The following is a 23,712-nucleotide window of genomic DNA, read 5'->3' on the forward strand; positions in this document are numbered from 1 at the left end:
AGTGACAGAAATTACAGCACCTAGCTTTTACATGAAATGAGACATAAAATGTGGGTATACATCAGTTAAAGTTACGTACATCCTTGCTCCCGAGACTAATACAATAAGAAGGGATGTTTGGTATTGAAAAGTGAATACTACGATATAACCAACAGAATTTAGGATTTGACTTTTATATTATGGCTTCTAATAGGTTGTCAAATTACCCTATCAAAAATTACTAATAAAGGTCAACTGTCTGGCATAAAGGTCAACTGTCTGGCATAAAGGTCAACTGTCTGGCATAAAGGTCAACTGTCTGGCATAAAGGTCAACTGTCTGAAAGAAACTCTTTATATAAAATATCGTTTCCAGTCAGCAATTTACCCCAAATAGTTATCATCCTAAAGGTATACTCTAGATCTCTTTATTAATATAGAACATGGGTAGCAGCTGTCTTAGTGACATATAGATGGCGCTGTCCAGTAATTAAAATATACTAACTGTGGCCAATGACAGATTCAATGCATATCGGAAAATATGATTGGTTTTTGAATATAAACTGGATATAGTACATAATCTTATCACATACAAAATGAAGCAATATTCCCCATGAGGAACCCGCAATTTTCATTATATGTTGCAATAGTAACATTGCTAAAAACTCTTGTATAATTACGTCAGTTGACGGGTTTTAATACGCAGGTGTTCGATGTACTCCGTTATATTTCATATAATTTAGAATTTGCCGTTCTAAGGGAGTATGACGTATCACCAATACTTACCTATTGAATTCATTGAGTAAAGCAAAATAATATTTCAATACTTTGATGTATATATTTATAATTTTAAAATTTAAATTTATTTTTATTACAAAAAATTTTTAATTCGATTTCATTTTGTTTATAATTAATTTTGTTTTGTTTAAAAAAATTATGTTTTGTACAAAGTATAATTTACAAAACCCTTAAACTTACATAATATTAATTATTATTAATAATTAATAATAATAATTGTTAATTATATTATATTTAAGTTCAATATATATAATTAATTAGAATAATAATACATGTATATATGTGTGTGTTTCGTTTTATTTGCAAATAAAATGCATTGCTCTCAATAATTAACTGTTTATTGAATGAAAAGAAATAAGTGTAACAAATACCTAACACTTAAGGTTAAATGTTAAGTAAATTAATTATATATTTAAAAAAATCTGCAAATGAAATATTTAAATGGAGAAAAATGCTGTCGCTGGTCTGTTATTATTTTATTTTCATATTTTTTGTTTCTTAAATATATTTTGTTATTTATATAAATTCAATTGTTTTAATCTAATTAAAAAAAAATACAAAAAATAATATTTTATACTTATTTTTTATATGTATGTGTACTCTTATTGTATGTATAGATGTGTATATTTGCCGAGTTTAACAAAATAAAATTAGAAATAATAAAAAACAATATTTCGCTTTTTGTTGTCAATAAATGTGATTGTTTTTTAATGTCTGAATGTAACAATGAAACGGTGTAAATATTTTTCGTTATTTAAAGAACAGTTGCAAACAAAATTGAATGAAAATTGAAGTAATTTATAAATAAAATTAAAATTTATAATCAAATAATGAGATTTCTTTAGAATGTGTTAACAAATTCGGATAATACGCACAAAAGTTATAGCGATTTTAAATCTTGTTTTAACATAAATATATTTGTTGTAATTGCAAACAAAAAATGAAAATTGTAAAAATTTTTAATTGTTAATTGAGATTATTTTAGAAAGCGAAATAAGAGAAAGTGTGACTAACGCGTGTGGAATTTTAAGAACTACGTCTCGGTTTTACGTAGTTCAAAATAATGAAAAATAATATTTTTTAAGGTTCTAAAAGTCAATGATTGTAGATTTTCAATTACTTTCGACATTGTAGAAAATAGTTTTTTTTTTTAAATAATTATTTCGAACAATAATCTACTATATTATTGTAAAAAGCGACTTTAATTTGCAAATAAATACATATTAACAGCGTTACAATGAAAAATTCTCATAGTTACATAGATTACTTGCAATTTTGTTTATCACTGTTCTGCAACTGAAGCTTCCATTACATTTGAAAATAAATTCTATTTTAAACTGGCGTTTTCATTTTATTTGTTTTGTTTTTTCGAATGTTTATTTTCTGTCCAGAGAATTTGAAAGCATAAATAAAAATATATTTTTTATTATTACCATTATTAATTTTATTATGATGTGATGATAATAGACATGGTTTATTTTTTAGTTGATTTATTTTATTTTTATATTGTTGTGCATTTTTCATTGTTATTTTCTATCGTTTTTTTTATTTCAATACCTATGTATGTAAATCACGAATTTCATGAAAATCTACTGACCCAATAATTTTGTTGATGTTGGTGTTTTGGAAAATGATGTCACAGTTTGAATTGTGCATAAGTAGGTATGTACCCATATATGAATAAAAGAGCGGATTTGTGGATAAGGATGAGTATAAAACTATTCTAGAGTATAAAAATATACTATAGAATATGAAATATATTAATTACTCAAACGGATCGACTAATACGCAATAAAAATGTAAGTTAATATGTCCAGCTTCAAAAAAATATTAATCAAGCTAATTTCTTTTTTTACAACTTTTTCGACAACCGCCCTTTAAATCTGTCAATTGAAAAACTGAAACATGACGCATGTGAGTCAATGTGATATTTCAACACCCGTGATGAACTTATAATCAATATCGCGCGGAATTTTGATCGGCTTCACCAAATAGTAAAGAAGTTTTCAAAAGTTTATAATAACGACTTTATATTTTTTAATATTGACGCAAACCGCGTGAGACATTTCGAAAGCTTTATTATTGGATAGAATGGTCATTGCCGGCACCTTTGCATCTGTTATTATCTTAGAAACAATTTTCGATGATGGATGTTGGCTCTGAGTGTTGTTAAGTCGTGGAAAAAATCGACTGTGCTTTTTCTTAAGAAAAAAGGCGGTATTCAGCGGCGTACTGTTTGGTTTTTGGCACCGTCCTATTGAAATCACATGTTTCGAATCCGAATTTCTAGCCGTAAAAAGGTTTGTTCTCATAGGATCTATACAACTTGCATATCGCTTGAAACAGGCTCATGTCGATTAATTCAACGTAATATTGAAACAAGTTAGAACGAATTTATGTTGGATCCGGGCGAACTTTTTCAGCCTTCCACCTTCAGTAAAATTAATAGGGGCTTCTAGGAGAATAGATAGGACATTGAATATACCGAAAACGACGTGAGAAAAATATGATTACAAAATAGAGAGGGTAGAGAGGGTGATTTTATGGGGTTACACCAAAACGAGGATCAAATTTTCAATTTTATTTAATTTGTGTTTATTTACTTTGTAATTGAAGCCAAATTACAATTTAATGGCCAATTTATATATAATTACAAAGAATCCACCTTACATCATAGCTACTCTGGAAAATAGCTACTCAAGAAATGTTGGGTAGATTAAAGTCTCTAAGACAAATCAATTCAAAGTTTGTTAAATATGAAGAAATATCTTTAATTAGTTCAATATGTTTTAGATAAATATCTAAATCAGAATTTGGAGCAATATAGGAGCACGTTAAAATTAATGAAATATTTGATAATTTTATTTTAATGCAAACTAGCTCAATGTTAGGATGATCAGGTAATTGAAGGCGTTCAGAAGCTATGGAATTATGGACCGCTATTAGCACTCCATCACCTATTTTATTAATTCGATCATTGCGATATATTTGATATTGATCAGAAAAAAGTTCACTGTCGCGGATATCTGGTTTAAGCCATGTTTCTGTAAAAGCAAGAATTTTATATTCATAGTCAAAAAATTTTAAAAAAATATTACAAAGTTTTGTTTTTAAGCCTCTAACATTTTGATAGATCAAGTTTAAGGAATTTTTTAACATTAGTTTTTTTTTGAAGAGGCAACAATGGCGGAGAATTTGCAGGGTTTTCCTTTTCCCTAAACAAAAATTCTTTTACTAGTATACCGTCGGGCGAAAAAGATTTATTAAGAACAACATCGAATACTTTGTTTGGAACAATAAGCTTAAATGAAGAAATCTCGCGGGGAGTTGATGAATTAAATTTAAAAATTTTATAATCACTCTCCGGTAGGTCTTTCAATTTACTACTAACATAACAACGAATATTATCCACTGTCGTATCAGCATGTAATTTAGATATAAAGATAGTTCTTCTAGGTGGAACTACTATCAGTTCTTAGTAGGATCAGTCACTATATTGGAAGCTTGAACAGGTATTGGAATAGGAGCATTAACGATTATTGAGAGTAATATTTGATGTTATACCATAAGAGTAGGTGCTGAGGGAGGAGAGGTCTCTATCGGAGTACTGCAACCATTAGATGATTTAGTGGCGACACCACTAGGTGAATTTTGCTGAAATATTATTATTAGTATTGTTGCGTAGCGGAGCCACAACTGGTGAGTTTAGTGTAATTAAGTTATCACCTTGAGCAACTTCTAACGATTTTTTTCTTTTCGGTGAACCATCTGCAAACTCAAATTAATTAAACATTTTTTTCAAAATTTTCTAGGCGTGAGTAAACCGAATCGACACCCCTCTTCAAGGCAACCATTTCAAGTTTAGCTTAGTAAATTTAATAATTAATTTCACTGATTGAAAGCAGTAAGAAAATCACGTCTATTCACTACGGGAGTTACCAGATTTCTATTTCTATATGCATTATCATGACTACTCAAATTACAGCCAATTCAGTTCGAAAAAGTATCCAGAATTCCCAAAATACCGAATTGGGTCAATTTTAATAATTTTTTAGCAGTTTACCTGCCTGCAGACAAAACACAACTCTATGCAAAATTTTGGAGATCTATCTCAATTCGTATAGAGGCTATAGTGATTACAACAGACAGAAGGACAGGCGGGCTTTATAGAGTCTCAAATTACAAACGGAAAAACAAACGAGTTACAACGGGGAAAAAAAACTTAATATAATCCCCATACTATGGTGGAGGGTATGAAAATACGACCGCGATGCTTTTACGAATCGAAAAAAATACAATTGACCGAAAAAGGTTATGGGTGAAAGAAACGCTTCTGCAAAACTGGAATGGGGCGAAAATCGAATGATAGGACATCCGTCGTATAGTTCTGACTTTTCGACAAGAGGGTTTAAACCCATAAACTTCTTCTCGTACTTGATTTTGGGTTGGTAAAAATATGGCACTTTTTTCGAAATGAGGATGAGAAACGTTTTTCATCATAATAATGTTTACATATACTCCTTATGGATATGAAAATCAAGGGGTTTCTTTATAGACATGTCAGCTTTGAGTATAATTTGTAAACGCATCCAATACTAATCACCGAGCTTTCACTGCCAATTTATTTAGTAATCTCAACATTCTCTTTACAAAAATGTCAGAGAAAAAGAGAACCACCTTAAGAATAGCCGAAAAGGACAAAAAACCTATCAGTTTCTAACTGAATATACAGTTTTTCTGGTAAGCCTATATTTTGCCTTACATCGGATATAATGAACTTCTTCTATAATGGACAAATTTGCCTGGTCCCTACAAGTTCTCTATAACCGTACTCGACTGTATGTTAGAAATTATACTGTCATATAATCGTAACGGCTCGTGTTTGGGTATTTTGCAAAAAAAAAAAAAAAAAATTGTTTGTATGTGCATTTTTTTAACTCTACCGATTTTCAATATTTACGTGTTATTGATAAACGTTTATATCAGAGTACCCCACCTGATTCTATATATATTTAATGAACTATTTCGTGGTTCTGAAGTCTATTTTAGGGCCTCGATACCATAAATTAGGTGATCGTTACATTGGATATGGCTTATTCGGTAATGTTATTGTTTTCCCAATGGTGCCACTAAATTTTATCTAATCTGAGTGACATATATGTTCCAAGGTACCTCTCGGATAATAATGTTTCTGAGAAAACTATTTAAACAATTTTGGTCTGTTCCAGTACTTTTTAATAGTAAAGCTAGTAAAAGGGAAATATTTTAACACTAGAACGCCGAAGGCGGTCATTTTGACCGCTTTCCAATTTCAAGTACAAAAGCAACTGTGCATTTAATGACACTTTTTTTAAAATATGGTGACTTTTCGTACCTCATAGAATTACGTTTATTATAAAAAATTCACCAAATTTAAAAAAAAACTGTCATTAAATGCACAATTGTTTTTGTACTTGAAATTGGAAAGCGGTCAAAATGACCGCCTTCGGCGTTCTAGTGTTAAAATCGCTCTCAGAGTACAAAATAATTTGGAAAGTTCAAGAACGCAAATCTAGTAAATATGGCAAAATTATAATTCCAAAATGACTTCAAAATCAGCATAACAGTCAATCAGAAGAAGGCATTCCTGTTTACCATTTTTACTCGGCCAAATTTCTCGAGTAAAAAGATTACAAAGAGAACGCCATTTGGTATTGTGATCTCTTAAAAGTGATTCAATGTTTTACCAGTTTAGGAACTCCAAAAACGTTTAGGAAATGTTTTCTAGTAAAAAGTTGCAAAACTTGTAAAATTAGTAGATTCTGGAACGGAACTTATATGAAATATGGAACGAATAATTTAATTCGACTATTCTAGGATAACATATTTGAAAACCTTTACTCTGAGCATAATCACACTCCAAATTACAATTCAATTGTTTATTAAATACAATTTGAAATATGATCATAATTTCTATTTATGAATTCACTTAATAAAATATTCACATTGCCTTTACTTAAATTGCATATGCAAATTCTACACATTTTTCATAGTAAAATAGGCAAATCTCCCTAAATTCGTGATAATCGACAAACACTAATCTTATTAGGCCAGCAAATTTTCATGAAATTTGAATAAAGGTATTTTGAGAAATAACAATAATTTAATTTAATTTTATTCTAATTTCTGCGTTATCATTTCAAAAATTCGAAATCCCTTTTGCCCTTTTCTACATCAATAAAATTTTCCCACAATTTTGTTTTCTATTAAATAAATATAAAAAACAACATTTAGAGATATATAAATAATGAATATGATTTGATTTAGTTTACATTTAGTTTTTAGAAAACTGTTTTGTTGCTGTTGTTGTTTTTTTATCTCTTAATTAACACCTAATTTTTGTTTTTTTATTTTGTTTATCTCTTATATTTTCTTTTTTGTTTTGTAATTTTTATAAATGAATTTTTGAATGCCACTTAGTGTTTGTGTGTGTGTATGAATTTTATCGGTTGTTGTTGTGCTGCTGCATTCATATGTATTGCTGCAATTTTGCTTTGTTTATTTACTTTTTATCATCCTTTTTCACATAGACAATTTCCGCATATTCAGTTGAATTTTTTGGTGGCAGTGGTTCATTATTTTCAGCGGGTTTTAATACAAGTTCTGCATAGACGAGTTGTTTGTCTTCCTGTGGGAAAAAATAAATAGAATTGGGAAAAATAGGTAAATATTAAAATATATATTGCAATGCAAATAACAATTTTAGATTGACATATAAATGTAATTTATTAATTAACTTTATATATAATTTAGAATAATTCCAATGGGCAAAAATGTATGTATGTTATGCATACATATGTAAAGTAATTTTGCCTATTATTTTCATAGAATCGGACAAAAGTGGCCACATCGACATACATATAGCCATGTTTTTGTTTCCAAATATGAACTTAGAATTTCAAAACGGCGAAGGAACATTTGTTGGGAGTTTTGAAATATTGTTCATAATACAAATAAGTAAAAAAGGCGTGAAGTATGCTGATAGTCACATGAAATTGAGTTTCCAACCCCACTTGGAACTATAATAAAGCATTCATAATTTTCGACTAAATGTATATAATATATGGAAGATCGATTCAGATGTAGGTAGATCTGAATCGATTTCGATACGTTATGGGTATCAATCGAACAAAATTTATAGAAAATCGAGCGAATCCATAAACTATATGTAATCCTAATCTGATTTCTTATACTTTAATCAATACTCGATACGGTACGCTGTGCACAATTTCATGTCAATTGGACACACGGGGGTGCACCATTGTAGAATCGGATAAAAATATATATGGGAGCTATCATGAAAGTCACTGATTCCGATCAATTCCCTAATTCAATTTCTACAGTTATCTTTTACCATTATTAGATTCCCATCGATTTGATGAATACCGAAAACTGAAACGAAATACCTCAGATTTTTATACGCTACACAACTATGTTGTCAGGGTATTATAGCTTTGTACAGCCCAAAGAGTTTGTAACGCCGCAAAATATTGGTCCTAGATCCACCTTTAATTATACCGATCGTCATATCTTGACTAGCTGAGTCGATCTAGACATGTGTGTCTACTATATTTTGTAAACATGACACAGGCCACAGTTAAGGACCAATCTTCACGAAATCTAGCATTTGGATGGGTTCTGGCCAATGAAGGCCCCAATTGTTTTTGGTAAAGATCGGTTGATATTTAGGAGATGAATTGGACCAAATACTTAATTATTGACTAATTTTCTGGTCGCCCAAGAGGCCGCAATTATGGCGAAATTTTACATCGAGAAGGGGATCAGGCCAACGAATAAGCATGACTGTTTTCATAAAGATCGATCAATATTTACCGGGTCAAATGGACCCTGACTTTTGTGAAAAATTACAAATTTTGTATTTTATGGCGAATATATTTACTACTGACGGACATAGACCCGAGAAGTTGACAGTATATTCAAGAGGCGTGGTTGACCTTCAAATTGATACCAATTATATGGTTGTATGTACTCGGATGTGGGAGTTATACGTGAACATTTGAAGTTGTGTTATGATATTGTTTAGTACTACTAGCTTTGACATTTTACATAAAGTTCCGGTTATGGTCAATGACGATCCCCATATTTTTCGGTGATGTTAAGATGACTTAGGGTGCAATAAACCGAAATCTTTATTTTTGTCAGATTTTCAAGTCGCTCTAGAGGCAATTATTATATGCAGAACATCACATATTTTACACGGTGAAGGGGATCTGAACAATTAATAATTAATATTCCAAGGTTAAAATCAACCACAACCTAAAGAGACCACATTTTTATTTTATGGGTTAAATATACACATCGGGAAAACAAGATTTGGAAAATGTATAACAATAATTTTGTTGTTGTAATATAATTAGTAGGCCTCAATTGGCTTATGAGTATGTCCTTCTATGTAGGTGGTATTACCCACCCATGTGGTGAGTAATACCTCCACCTAATCTAACCTAATATAATTAGTTCTTGCGTATAAATGAACCGCTGTTCTCCAATTTCATAAGGGTACGTCGTTGGGCCAAATAAGTTAGTTGTGCCAAATTTAATCTTATTCGGATCATATGGTCGCATATGCTTTGTTTACAAGAATACATGGACAGACATGCATAAATCGACTCAGAAAGGGATTCTATGCATATTCTTAAAAGGAACCATGTGTCGATCTCGTTTCCTTTTGCCTGTTACAAAACATATTAGAGTTGTGTCGTTCCAGGAACGACCGGTACTAGGTCCAAATCTTTCGTTCATCTAGTTCCTTTTGTTCCAGTCGTTCCTTCTTGCTCTCGTTCACATAGTTCCTTTTGCTCCATCGTTCCTTCTTGCTCTCGTTCACATAGTTCCTTTTGCTCGCTCGTTCCTCTTTGCTCTCGTTCCTTTTGTTCCGTTGTTTTTTTGCTCCCATTGTTAAATTCGTTCCACCAACTCAAAAATGTCAATATTCTTTTCTCCCGTTGTTAATTTCGTTCCACTATCTCACATATATGAGGATCAGTGGCGAGATCCGAAACTATAGTCTTCCCTGCCTTACCCCTCGGCGGATAATGCCAAACATTCCCCACTAATAAATAGTTGTTTTTTATAAAAACAACACACTGGGATTAAGCCTGACTATTTTGCAAAAACAAAATACAAATGGTATCCCAAATAACCCGCCAACACTACTGAAGTTGTAACCGAGGCACGGTCATACTGTTTGGTTTATTGCTTTAACTAGCAATACCAACAACAACGTTATGTGCATTGGTCACAAAGTGATGATACATAGCAGTGGGAAATGTATTGTAGTTGTATGTAAATGCCTTGTTGACCACGAAGTCAGGCGCCAACGAAACGAACTTCTCATTGGGGTCGTATCGCTTGTAATGTAAGAACTTCGAATTGTCACAAGAGAAATTTGGGTTTGAAAGGTTTTTTGTAAAGAAGCTATTAATAGCTTCTGGGGAGAATATCCCAACAAAAAACTAAGGGAACTGATGAGGATCAGTGGCGAGATCCGAAACTATAGTCTTCCCTGCCTTACCCCTCGCCGGACAATGCCATACATTCCCCACTAATAAATAGTTGTTTTTATAAAAACAACAAACTGGGATTAAGCCTGACTATTTTGCAAAAACGAAGACCAAAAATTTTAAATTTTTATTTAATATCATAATATCAAAACACTTATTGCACTGTTACACCATTTGTATGAAATTTGAATATATATCAGCTATATTTACATATAATGATTTAAATCAACCGTGACACACGTTATTCTACTCACAATATAAATTTAGAGTGTATTTCAAAAAAAAAAAAAAAAAAAGCACGAACGATAGTATTGACCGAACGAACTGTCGTGTACCATTGGACGAGTGAACTAAAAGGAACTATGGAACTAAAGGAACGACCTAGTTCCTTTTGCGGAGCGGACCGAAAAAGATCGAACCGCTCAAGGAAATACATTGCCCAACTCTAAAACATATGCACAAAGTCATAATACCATGGACCACAGTGTGGTGAAGGGTATAATTAACCTTTGAGCCGAATTTTGTCCGTAATCATAGAAAAATTGTCTGTTCACAAATTTAATAATGCAACTGTCCTTGATTGGATATGTACAAAATTTGACATCGCTACATCCTTGGTCCAAAGAAAGCAATATTTCGATGAGCCACATTTTTGTTTTAGCAAAGTATATATGATGCCTTATATATTCCGTATAGAAAAATATTGCAGACGACCATTTTCTATTTTTCTTTTTCAAATCTATTATTACGTTCATAATACTAAGTTATAAATATTATTTATTTTTATTCGAATCGATTTAAGGTCACAAAAATCGTATTATTATATAAGGGAACAATTTTTAAGATATTTATATAAGGGGAACATTATTTTTTGAATACCTTTTGAGCGTTTCATTGTTCTATTTGAATGTCCATTCGGGTGAAGATGTTTGCCATATGATTACCTTTTGTTGTGGATAGTTTGTGTGTGTAATACGAAATTCATGCATTTTAAACAAAATTCGTAACAGAGAAAAAAATAGAGAGAAGAACGAATCCATTAAGAAGAATAAGCAGAAGACGAAATTGAATATTGAGGAAACATTAAAGGAAACTCGAAATAATATGTTCTATTGGGTAGGGTAATCAAAATAAATCTAGATACAAACAACTAATGTAAATTCAGGCAAACTACAAACAATACGAATGAATCATTCCAGAAAAAAAACGCATTGGAAACCCAAGATAAACAAGGATCATATTTCTACAAATCAAAGGAAGTTCTTATTTTAACAGCATTCACATAATGATGATTCAATGAAACTAAATGATATTAGAAAATCATAATTGGATTTGATAAACCCCGTTTGTATTCTTCCGCCTTTTAAGAAAATTGAAGTAATAGCATTAAGTGGGTAAAGGGTGGGTTGGGAGAAAAACTCTGACCAAATATGTAGGACAAACCATAAAAAAGAAGAGGGACCAAAATATTGCTAATAAAATACAAAAGTAAGATAAAGAAATAAATATATAAAATAATAAAAAATAATGATTACAACAATACCTTTGGTTGATTGTCATTGCCATCAGTGGCACCATCAGGTGACAATTGTTCATTAGCTGTTCCAGTACCTGCAACGTCTGCTGTCGAACCGTTCTCGTTGTTGCCAGTTTCCGTTTCGTTGTTCTTCCGGTATTTGGTGGATGCATCTCGCTCATTCATGCGCTTGAATATGGCAGCAAATGAGGGCAATCGTTTCGACTTCTTGTTACAGCTATCCCCGGTTACTGGGGCATTTTGATCAACTTCCGAAGCTGCGGCTGTGGTTGCAGTTGTTGCCGTTGAGGTGGCTTTCACATCGGCACTTTCTGTATCGCTACTGCAGTTTTCCGTTGTTATTGTTGGTGGTAGTGGCATCGTTGAAGAAGACCAATCCAGGATGTTACAAAGAAAAGCGTAACATTTGTCGTCCGTTGGTTCATTTGTGTCATTTGTTGTTGTTGTTTCGTTTGTTTGTTCGGTTGGTTTTTGTTGCAAACATGGAATGTCATTTTGAAGGCATTCATTCAATCATTCGTGGTGTTGGTGGTAGTTGTGGTGGTGGTCAATGTGGTCGAGAGAAAGTAATGGTAACAAACAAAGTGAGGAGGGGATTGTGGTTATTAGAAAAATCAAGATGATGATAGAGGTGCTTAATGAGCTATGTTGTAATTGTTTGTTTGTTAAAGTGTGTTAAGAATATTAAAATTTTTTGTAAGTTATAATAATGTAGTTTGTTTTACAAAAACAGAAAATATGAAATAAAAATAATCAGAAAAAAAAAACTTTTCCTTGGGATTACCAAAAATAGGTCAATACAGTAATAATGTTTTGATGTTACAATATTTTTTAAGAGTGTTAATAATAAATGTCATATATAATACAAATACATATTACAGATTTGTTATAACCTATATTTTGTTACAATCGTATCCATTTCCATGATGGTATAATATCTCCAGTTCCCATGTAAATTAAGGTTTATAAAAATGAGTTTATTTTACAATTTAATTGTTTGAGTTCAGTGTAAAGTGGTCGGCGGAAACATCTTTGCATTGCAATTATAAATAGTTCTGAGTTTAGGTGTAATAATTTAAAATATCATATAATACAAATATAAACTAAAATTATAATATCTTCTGAATTCATTTTGTTATATACCATTATACCTCGAAATATGTTTCGGGTACCCCATAATGTACATATATATTTTGATCAGAATAAAATTCTATTTGGCCCTTTCCGTTGAAACCGCGATACAGCTTTCAATTTTCCATTTCTTGCTACTATTCTTAGTGAGTTTGGTATTGCTAATGGGATATATATATAGGTCCACATGTTCGTATAGCCCCCATATGACGATCTTACACCATTTTCGGTATTTTAATGGGTTTCACGAATAGTGATTATTCTAGTATTTTAAATGGTTGAAAGATCCAAATCAAATCTTTGCACTAATAAATATAAATATGTGCCAATTTTTGACCGAATTCGTTGTAATTAGGTTACCAGATCATAGGGTTGTAGCGCATTTTGCGGTAATTTGGTATGTTGGATTCTAATTGGGTACCATATATTCCTGACAATAATTATTGGTATTTTGTAATAAATCTCCCTACCAAAAATTAAATATATTCGCATAGGCATAGCTCCCATATTAGGGTACCCATAAATTTTCGATGTATTGGGGTTCTTAAGCGCGTTTTTCAACCGAATTTGCTGAACTTCGGCAAGTTGAATTCGTATTACGTACCAAATGTTTCCACGAAAAATTATAAATATCGGTCCACTTTTTTTGGTAGCCCCCATATAACAGTACCTCCTAATTTTCAGTATTTTGGGGGTTTTCATCGTATTTTTCCACCGAATTAGCTGTAACTTAGTATTTTGAGTTCTTAATAGGTACCAAATCTCTCCACAAAAATTATGATTATAGGTCCATTTTTCGAATAGGCCCCACATAATGCTACTTCCAATTTTCGGTATTTTGGGGTTCTTGAGCGCCTTTTTCAACCGATTTTGCTGCAATTTGGTATTTTGTAGTCGTATATGGTAACAAATCTCCCCATCAAAAATTATTAAAATTCGCCCCCTTTTTGGGGTAGTCCCCAGAAGGAGTTTGGAAGAAATAATAAGATGAAATCAAAATTTTCTGAAACGGATTTGGTCCAATGAAACATTGGGTCTAGAACCAATATTTCGATGAGGCATATTTTCACCGTGTCAAAATGTATACACTCCCATTAGCCATAAGGCTGAGGGTATAATTATTCATTACAAATTTCTGAAATTTGTATTATGGTTTACATAATGGGCTTATAGAAATGTCGGTATAGGTCCACTTTCCTCCACTAAGTTGGAGGGTCGAACTTAACGCTTTTTCCCATGTTTATATTAAAATATTTAACCATAGTATTCTGCACGCTAAATTGTCAGTTTACACCCTACAAACTATGGAATTCTAAGGCGAATTTACCAAGAATTAACTATATCGGCCCTCATTTAGGCCTAGCACCCCTATAATGTGACCTTCTTATTTTCGGTACTTTTAATATTTAGAGTAAAGGAAGGTATTGAGATAAAAAACTAAAAGATTAGTTTCGAAATTGGGCTAAATTGGTCCTCAATTAGGCATAGCCCCTCACATAATAATAAATCCAAATATTCCCTATTTCCTACACTATGTAATCAATATTGATCCCGTTATAGATATTTCCACATATAACTTTGCCCTCTAAATTGCAGTATTTTAAGGATTTTATACACATGTTCTTCCTACTATACGTTATCAATATCGATCCAGGTTTCTCTCCATTAAAAATGGCTAAAATTTGTATTTTATGCACATTATGGTTTACAACAATCGCTTGATACAACTGTCGATATGGGTCCTTTTTGTTATGTTCCCTATATTTGCATTTCAAGTAACTGTCAGTATTCTATGGTGGAGGGTATTCACTTGTACGACACACCCTATTATATAACGCAACCTTCCGAATTACTTATTTAAAGAAAAATTGACACTCAAATCTAACGGGGGCTAAATTAAATCAGCATATACCTGTGGGGATTAGTGGACCTTATATAGACTAGATCATATCATGTTTTTTCAGTATTTCGAAAATTTTGGACGCGATTTTCGATAGAAACGGCTGCATAAGTTAAGATTTCGGTTTTATAGACAATATTGTGAGAATTGGGTATCATGGATTCATATATAGCGTACAAAAAATTGACAATTTCAATAGGTGTCAACTTTTGACAACTTCAATTTGTCAATTTGCATCTCATTGAATCAAAAAAATGCGACCTGTACTTTTGTTTATAATAATATAGATTGACGGATAGGTATACATCGACTCAGAAAGTGATTATGTGTATATTCTCAATTGTAAACATCTGCTTTAGAAACATTTGCACAACGACATAATAATCTGTGTAGAGTATAGAAATATCGAAAAATGAATATACACAACCCGACGTGCACAAATATGCACACATTATATTTGTATGAATTTGATTGTTACATTTACCAAAATCAAACAATTCAAAAACTTCATAAAATTAAAAATTTTAGCCAACAAATATGTCGGTTATATTACAATTCAAATATTATAATTATAGTCAGAACAAAAACAACAACAAATATAATATTTGGTGCTAATAAAATTGTTACAATTTAATACCAATTAGAATTTTGATAACTGAGCTGACTACATCATGTGGAAATATTGTTAGTTATATTAAAACATAACACATATGTATATGGGCATTTCCGTGAAAAAGTCGAATGTAAAGACTAGAAATGTAAAGAAACAAAGTATCATGATAAACCCAGATAGGGGAATAATAATGTTTGATACTCTTATTTATGTGAAAAATGTCTACTTTCAAAAGTCTACAAAAATGTATTAGGGGAAATTGTAAAAAGTTGTTTGTGTTTGATATTTAACATTTAATATTTTATTTTTTCTCCGAATTGTTAGAAACCGCGGAAATGCTCATACGCTTGTTTTTTGTTTCATTTGATAAAATATAAAATTCTCGAATTATTATATTTCGAATTTTACATTATTACATATGTATTCGTATTGAGTTTGAATGTATACATTGTTTTAAAACTCATCATACACGGTTACATTATTGTGGCGATGGGAAATTGATCGGGAATTTTATTACGATGATTACGAGGTACATTTTTGGCGAAAATATTTTATTATGAGGGAGTATCGTTATATCCAAAATAATAAATTACAGCCAAACTGGAAGAAATATATATATATATATATATATATTTTGTGGGGTCTCCGGTGAATAATTCGAGTAGCACATAAAAATGAAGTGGGAGGTACTACAACATTTTTGTCAAATTGTTACTATTTTAGTATCAAATATCAGTTGTAAAGTAATTGTATTCATTCATAAATATTGGGGGGTTTTAAAAACCAATTAAATTGGAAAAATGTTGGTTACATTGTAATTTAATTACGTTCAGGAAAGAATGTATGCAATTGTAATCAATATGTATTAGAGGTTTTTATACGGAATAATGCGTAAATATGATATTCAGATGAAAAAAATAACCAAAATTAAATGTCAAAGCATGGGAAAATACTGTCAATTACTAACACTTTAATGGGAAGCTGATAATATTTTACATGCGATACTTAGTTATTATATTTTAAAAGAATTTAAATTCTTTAATAGTTAATGGAGAGCCCACAACAATGTACGGATAATATGATGGAATATATGACGTTCAGGACATGCAGGGTAGATTACAGCTACTTTCGTAAGTGGCCGATCGTAATCAATGCTTATTCGTTTGAAAGATCTCACAAGAAAAACAAAAAAGATTGTAATTCTGTAACTTGTAATGTCGGAAAGATATCATTATTCCTATTGTATCACACAGTAACAAATCCCCTATACAGGCATATCATTTTTGGACGACATTGACAAGAAATCGGATGAAAATAAATATGTGATCTATATATAGGAGTTGTGTTCAAATCTCAACCGATATGAAGAATACTAAATATTCTTCATACTTACATAAGATCGGACAATAACAAAACTAAGCATACTTCACTGTAGGCCCTATTTGAAAAATTTTAAAAAAATTCGTGCAATTGGAGCGATCTATTGTCAGATTTTCAACTCAATTAAAAAAAAAATGATTTAACAAAATAGTTTGACAGATGTCAAATTCCAGTCCCATAGTTATGAAACCATGAAATCTGAACGGATTTACACAATTTTTGGTTCACTATGGTTTGCTGTGCAAATTTTCATTTTCATCGGACCTTCCGGGATTGGGGGACCATTTACATCAAATTAGTGACAAATGCATATTACATATTTTTCTAATTCTCACCCTACATAAAGTTAGCTCAAAATTTCGCTATTTTGGAGTTTTTGCGAGCGTAATTTAACCGAAATGGTTGTATTAATCATTGATACTTTGTTGTTGGGCTTTTTTGGTCAGGTGTTTGATGAAAATAAAAACTGGCTTTTATTTCATATTTTGCTCGACGTTTCGTTGGCTTTTTTCCAACATTTTCAAGAGCGTTTTTTATTGATCTATTGACAAAATAAAAATTATAATTTCTTTTCAATATATATTGCACTTATTTTTTAACTTACTTTAATTATTTTTCATTTTGTTTATTATTTACTTAAATTAAAAAACGGGACTCCACAACATTTAAATAAAATAAATAATAAATTAAATAATAAAATAAATAAAATCACAGTTAATAAATAAATATATCACAGAACTGGTGTTTTAGGTTATTGCAATTGAATACTGAAGCTTAGTATTGTCTTTGTCTTCCTTCGTGTTTATGGATCTGTCAATTCGTTGTTGTATTCTTAGGCTTTCTAGTGTATATCTTTTGTTTTCGTTTTTAGCTTTGTCTAAGATTCTCACATTCTTGAAATCAGCTGTGTGGCCAGTTTCTTTAATGTGCTGTGAGAGTGCTGTTTTTTCCGTTCCTTTGTTGATGTCATTTTGATGTTCCTTCATTCTCACACCTAACATTCGTTTAGTTGTACCCACATACACTTTCCCGCACTTCTCTGTTTTGCTGCCTTCACATATTACTTCATACACAACATTGTTTTGTTTTTGCTTGTCTGCTTTTTGTTTTGTTCGTTTAAATATCGTTTGTAGTGTGCTGTTTGATCTGTGTGCTAATGTTGTTGTTGTATCTCTTATGATGTTTCTCAAGTTTTTTGTCTCCGTCAAGTTTGGTATATAGGGTACACTGATAAAATTGATGGTTTGTGTGTCGGATTTTGGGGTGTCTTGTTTTTTATTATTATATTCATATATTATGTCGTCTATTAATCGTTGAGGATAGCTGTTTTTCTTCAGTATTCCTGTGTACTTTTCTATGTTTTTCCTTAAGTATTGTTCGTCCGTGATGTATTTTATTTTCTTTAGGAGGCTTCTTGCAGTATTCACTTTCATACTTCTTGGTTGCGTCGAGTGATAGTTTATAATGCGTCCCGATGATGTATCTTTGGTGTACCATTCAGTTTGTAATTTATTGTCATTCCTTATTATTAGTACGTCTAAATATGGTAATTTATTATTGACCTCTTTTTCTATCGTAAATTGAATTTTGTTATGATATTTATTTAGAAGAGTCAGAATATTTGTTTCGTCGTGTTTGTTTATAATGGCAAATACATCATCCACATATTTCGTCAATAGTTTTATTTGTATGTCCTTCGCTTTTAGTTCTTCGATAACGTCGTCCAAAAGTGTGTCTAGTACGATGTCTGCTATCGTAGGCGAGAGGGGGTTGCCCATTGGCATACCATATGTTTGATGGTAAACTTTGTCATTGCATTTGAAGTAATTGTTATCTTTCAGAACGAAGTTAAGTATTTTTAAGAAGGTTTGTTTTGGAATCTGTGTTTTTTCTTGCAGGAATTTCCATTTGTCGAGAATATTTTTAATCGCTAGGTGTATAGGTATATTTGTGAATAGAGATACAACGTCAAATGATACCATAATGTCGTCCTTATCCAATTTAATGTCATTTAGTTTATCTTTCAGGTCCATGCAATTTTTTATATTATATGTAGGTGATAGTAGTTTTCCTACGTATTGCGCTGATAGGAGTAGTTTTCCTACGTATTGCGCTAGATTGTAGCAGGGTACATTCGTAGATGCTGCTATCGGTCTTAGTGGAGTATTTTCTTTGTGGATCTTTGGTAATCCGTAAAGGTCTGGCGCTGATGCAGATATGCTAGTTAGTTTAGATTTTTCCCATTTTGATATTAATTTGTTTTTGTGCAAATCATTTACTAAATTGTTGTTCATTCTTTGTAGTTTTTCAGTAGGGTCTTCTCTAATTGGTTTATATGTTGTTTTGTCGTCAAGTAAATTGTTAAGTTTATATCTATACTGTTCTTTGTACATTACGACTGTTTTGTTGCCTTTATCTGCGGATGTGATGATTATTTTCTCCTCGATTTCTCTTATAAAATTCTTGGTGTCTTCAAACATAGCTAATATGAATTTTTCCTTGTCGTTGTTGTAGATATTCCGCTTGTAGTTTGATATTCTGTTTGCTATTTTTGCTCTGTTAATTTCTTTTTCTGTATCGTCTTTAATTGTTTGTACCCATTGTTCCATATCTGCTATTAGTGGAATTGGTTTGAAGTTCTTTGATGTTATGGGCAGTGCGAATTTCTTGCCCATGGATAATATCCATTTGTTCTCCTTCGTAAATTCTATGTCGGTATAGTTTATGAACCAGTCTTCATTCAGTATTAGATTGTATTCATTAAATTTGTTATTTTTTAGTTTATTAAACTTGGATAAGTGTGTCTGTTTTGATTTTCTTTTTATGTTGTAATATTTATTCCATTGATCGTCTTTGAATTTTTTAAGTTCTGTTTCGTCCAGTGTATTTTGCATTATATTTTCTAACTGTGATATTCTCTGTTTTGTTCTTGTTATTTTTATATGTGTTTCTCTTATTTCTATGTTGAGTAGTTTTGTTTTGAAATTGCTTGTTACTTTGTCTGCTTCTTGTTGTTGTAATTTGGTATTTTGGATTCCCCAAAATATGCGGATCTTGAGGATTTTGGACAATGTTTTCGATCGAACTGGCTGTAATTTGGCATGTTGGATTCTAATCTTCCTGCCAAAAATGATCGATATTGGTACTTTTTTTTTGATTGTCCCTATATAATGGTACCCAAATTTTTCGGTATTTTTGTGTTTTTGAATGCGTTTTTCAACCGAATTCGATGTAAATTGGATTTGTGTTTGGTAATAAATCTCCCTACCCTTTTTATACTATTCTCCACACTATGGTACAGGGTATTATGTCATTGTGCATAAGTTTGTAACAGGCAAAAGGAAACGAAATAGACACATGGTACCTTTCGAGAATATGCATAGAATCTTTCAGTTGATTTCAGTTGATTTATGCATGTCCGTCCATGTATTCTTGTGAAAAAGTAAAGGTCCCATTTAGCATCCAATGTAGATGAAATTTGTCGCAAGTCACTTATTTGGCCCAAGGACAAAACCTATGGAAATTGGGGAAAATGTAATGGAGACTGCGCACTGAATTAGGTCCACTTTAATGTCTGTGAAATTATGTTGGGATCGGTTAAGATTTACATATAGCTTCCATATACAGTTTAGTCCTATTTTACGTAAATGGAGCACCAAACTGCAAGTATTTGTCCGATTGAGACAAAATTTGGAACAGAATACTGAATTAAGTATAGTTTGATGTATGTGATGTTTTGTTAAAATCGGTTCATATTTAGATATAGCTTCCATATAAGTTTTCATCAAATTTTATCTAAATGGTGCATCAAACTTCCAATATTGGTCCAATTGGGACAAAATTTTGCATAGCGTACTGAATTAAGTCCAAGTTTGATGCCTGTGAATTTATACTACCTTCGGAGCGTGTCAAGACACAAAACTGAAAGGTCAGTTCCGAAAATGAGCGATGTCGGTCCACACTTAGACAAAACGCCTATATAATGATTGACTCTATTCGACAATGAGTTAGACATCGGTATTTCCTCTGTTTGACATTTTTGTAAAAAAATAATATGTTGAGTGTAGGTTTCTTAATTTGTATTTTGATACACCCAATCGCATTAAAATGTTAGTATAGAACGATGTTATGAGATATTGCGCTCGGATAATAATGTATGTTTTCAATACAATTATATTTGGTTGCGAAAATATGCCAAATATGTTACAGCATGGGACGTTGTATTCTGGTTTAAATTATATAGATTTAATTTGCTTTGCAGCTCAAATATTGAATTATTGATAGTAGACATAACTACAACTAAATTGATTCATATATAAAGTCTTATATATGATCTTTTCCTGGCAAGTTATATTACAACATCGACTTAACAAACTTGTTATAAAGATAGTCGAGTGAACGGCTGTCATGTTACAAATTTTGTGTTTGCTGTTTGTTAATTTTTCTAATGAGCCTGTTAAGGCTCCGCAAATTACAAAATTTAACTTGCAGTAACCACAGTTACTTAAAAAATAACAGTTGTACTGCATTTTGTATCCTTGGCACATCAGGGTTTAATGAGAATCGCCTTAGGTTCGAGGGTATACACAATTCACGCAACACCCATTATCGGTATATCTACTATCTATGTCCTCAAGTTAAGCAACAAAATTAGTGCGTACTTAAAATTATTCAAATCATGTTGCGTCATTTATAATATTTTATTTTGCCTATCAAGTATACTTTATTTTCATAACTTTTTTGAGTGGGCATAGTTTTTTACACACAATTTTCTCTAACAGCAACTATTCATATTTGAATAATATTCGTATTTTCGTAATATAAAAACTCTTAACAAACGATTTTTGTGCATTTTGGAACTTATATTTCAGTTTATTTACAAAAATTATTGTTATGTAATTTTATATGTCATAAAATGTTATTACAAAACTTAAATAAAATCAGTATCGTTAAAATTTAATATACATATTAATATTATAATAATGTTAAAAAAATTACAATTGCTTGCTTTAATTATAACAACAAATGGGATTTACCACACAATGACTAAACAGGATTTAGTGGTATTGTAAATATCCGATAGTGGAAAAGAGATGACAACAAAAAATATTAAATAATTTATACAAAAGAGGTTATACAACAAAAAAAAAAACTTCAAATTGGTTAATCATTTGAAAAAGGCACTGCATTAACCAACACACAATAAATAATGTTAGTTGTTGTTTTTGGTTTTTGCTATACAATATTAACAAAAGCAAAAAAAAAATTGAACAAAATCAGCTTTAAATTGTAGAAAAAAAATAATTCTACACAAAAAAATTAAATTAATTTAAAATTGATTATTAAATATTAATGTCTAGGTATTGCAGTAGTTGTTGTCATATGTTTTTTTTTTGTTTGTATTAAATAGAAAAAAAACAGCTTAACAATACTTTACAATAACAACAACAATAATAATACACACTATATGGGATGTGATTGTAATAATAAGAAGAACGTATAGAAATAATAAAATAAAAAATGGCATTTTAGCAGTTATAACTAATTAGGTCTTATCTGATATGTCATTCATATAATTAAATATACTATTTATGGGTGTGTGTTTTTTTCTTGTTCTTCTTCATCTAGTTTTTTTTCATGCTTTGTAAGGCACTTTGACAATAGTTTGGCATTAAAGCCAATCCATACTGTTTTAATTATATTAGTAAAATCTCAGTTGAATGAAACACTTTTTTCGTTTAAATATATTGAGTAGTAGAGGAAGAAGACGCACATAATTCTATCTACATTTGGAAGACAACAAATATAAATAATATATCATTTTGTATTTTACATATAACTAGTTTCGTTCATTCATTTGAAATCTTAAATTTATTATTAAGGCATATGGTATTGATTTTAGAGAGTTTCTAAACAAATACTTAAAAAATTAATCAGCAGTCTTTGGGACGCTATTTGTAATATTTTAAGAAAAATATATTTGAAAATATTTAATAAGGAAAGACCAGCACATATACGTATTTGGATGTAATTTGGTATGCATGGTTGTTTAATTTATTTCGAGAGGTGTATACTTTAGAAAACCATGAACTTAAAGAAATACGAAATTAGTTGCCATAGATGAAAGCATAAATAAAATAAAACCAGTAAGGAAAGTAGTAAAGTCGGAAGGGGCCGACTATATGATACCCTTTACCATTTTGGTTATATTCAAGAGATAGATCCGAAATGAAATTGGACTAAATTAAATATGTAACCTGTGTCTGTATGTGAGCATACTTAATCGGGTACATTTGTACATTTTTATACCTTCCACCATAGTATGGAGATGTATTGAGTTCGTTTTTCCGTTTATAACTCATGGAAATAATCATTTCCGATCATATAAAGTATATATTCTTGATCAGCGTAAAATTCTATGATGAGTTAAGCATTTCAGTCTGTCTTTTGTAATAACGCTAGCCTCTAAACGAATTGAGATAGATCGCCAAAATTTTGCATAGAGTTGTCTTCTTTCTGCAGGTAGGTCAAATTCAAAGATGAACTATATCAGCCCACGCTTAGGCATTGTCTCCACATAAGGGTACCCCTAAATTTCGATATTTTGGGGTTCTCGAGTGGGCTCTTCATACGAATTCGCTTAAATTTGGTAAAATGGGTTCTTATTGGATACCAAATTTATCCACTAAAAATTATAAATTTCGTCCCTCTTTTTCCGGTAGCCCCCATATAACGGTATCCCTCAATTTTCGCCATTTTGAGGTACTTGAGCGTGTTTTTCAACCGAATCCGCTGAAATTTGCTACAATGAG

At 31.1% G+C, this 23,712-nt stretch overlaps 1 protein-coding gene across 1 annotated transcript in view; it reads right to left on the bottom strand.

The window, feature by feature from the left end:
* LOC133325218 (fasciclin-3) overlaps window positions 1-23,712 on the bottom strand; it is a 64,963-nt gene that overhangs the window by 22,693 nt on the left and 18,558 nt on the right. The window contains exons 6-7 of the mRNA XM_061534000.1: window positions 11,883-12,198; window positions 7,322-7,443 (exon numbers count right to left, since the gene is read on the bottom strand). Of these exons, the coding sequence (XP_061389984.1) occupies window positions 7,322-7,443; window positions 11,883-12,198 (438 nt within the window). The remainder of the gene's footprint in view (window positions 1-7,321; window positions 7,444-11,882; window positions 12,199-23,712) is intronic.

The sequence above is a fragment of the Musca vetustissima genome, unplaced genomic scaffold (assembly GCF_032173495.1).
Source record: "Musca vetustissima isolate MV318-11 ecotype Yass unplaced genomic scaffold, APGP_CSIRO_Mvet_v1 utg12350, whole genome shotgun sequence".
NCBI classification, from domain to species: Eukaryota; Metazoa; Arthropoda; class Insecta; order Diptera; family Muscidae; genus Musca; species Musca vetustissima.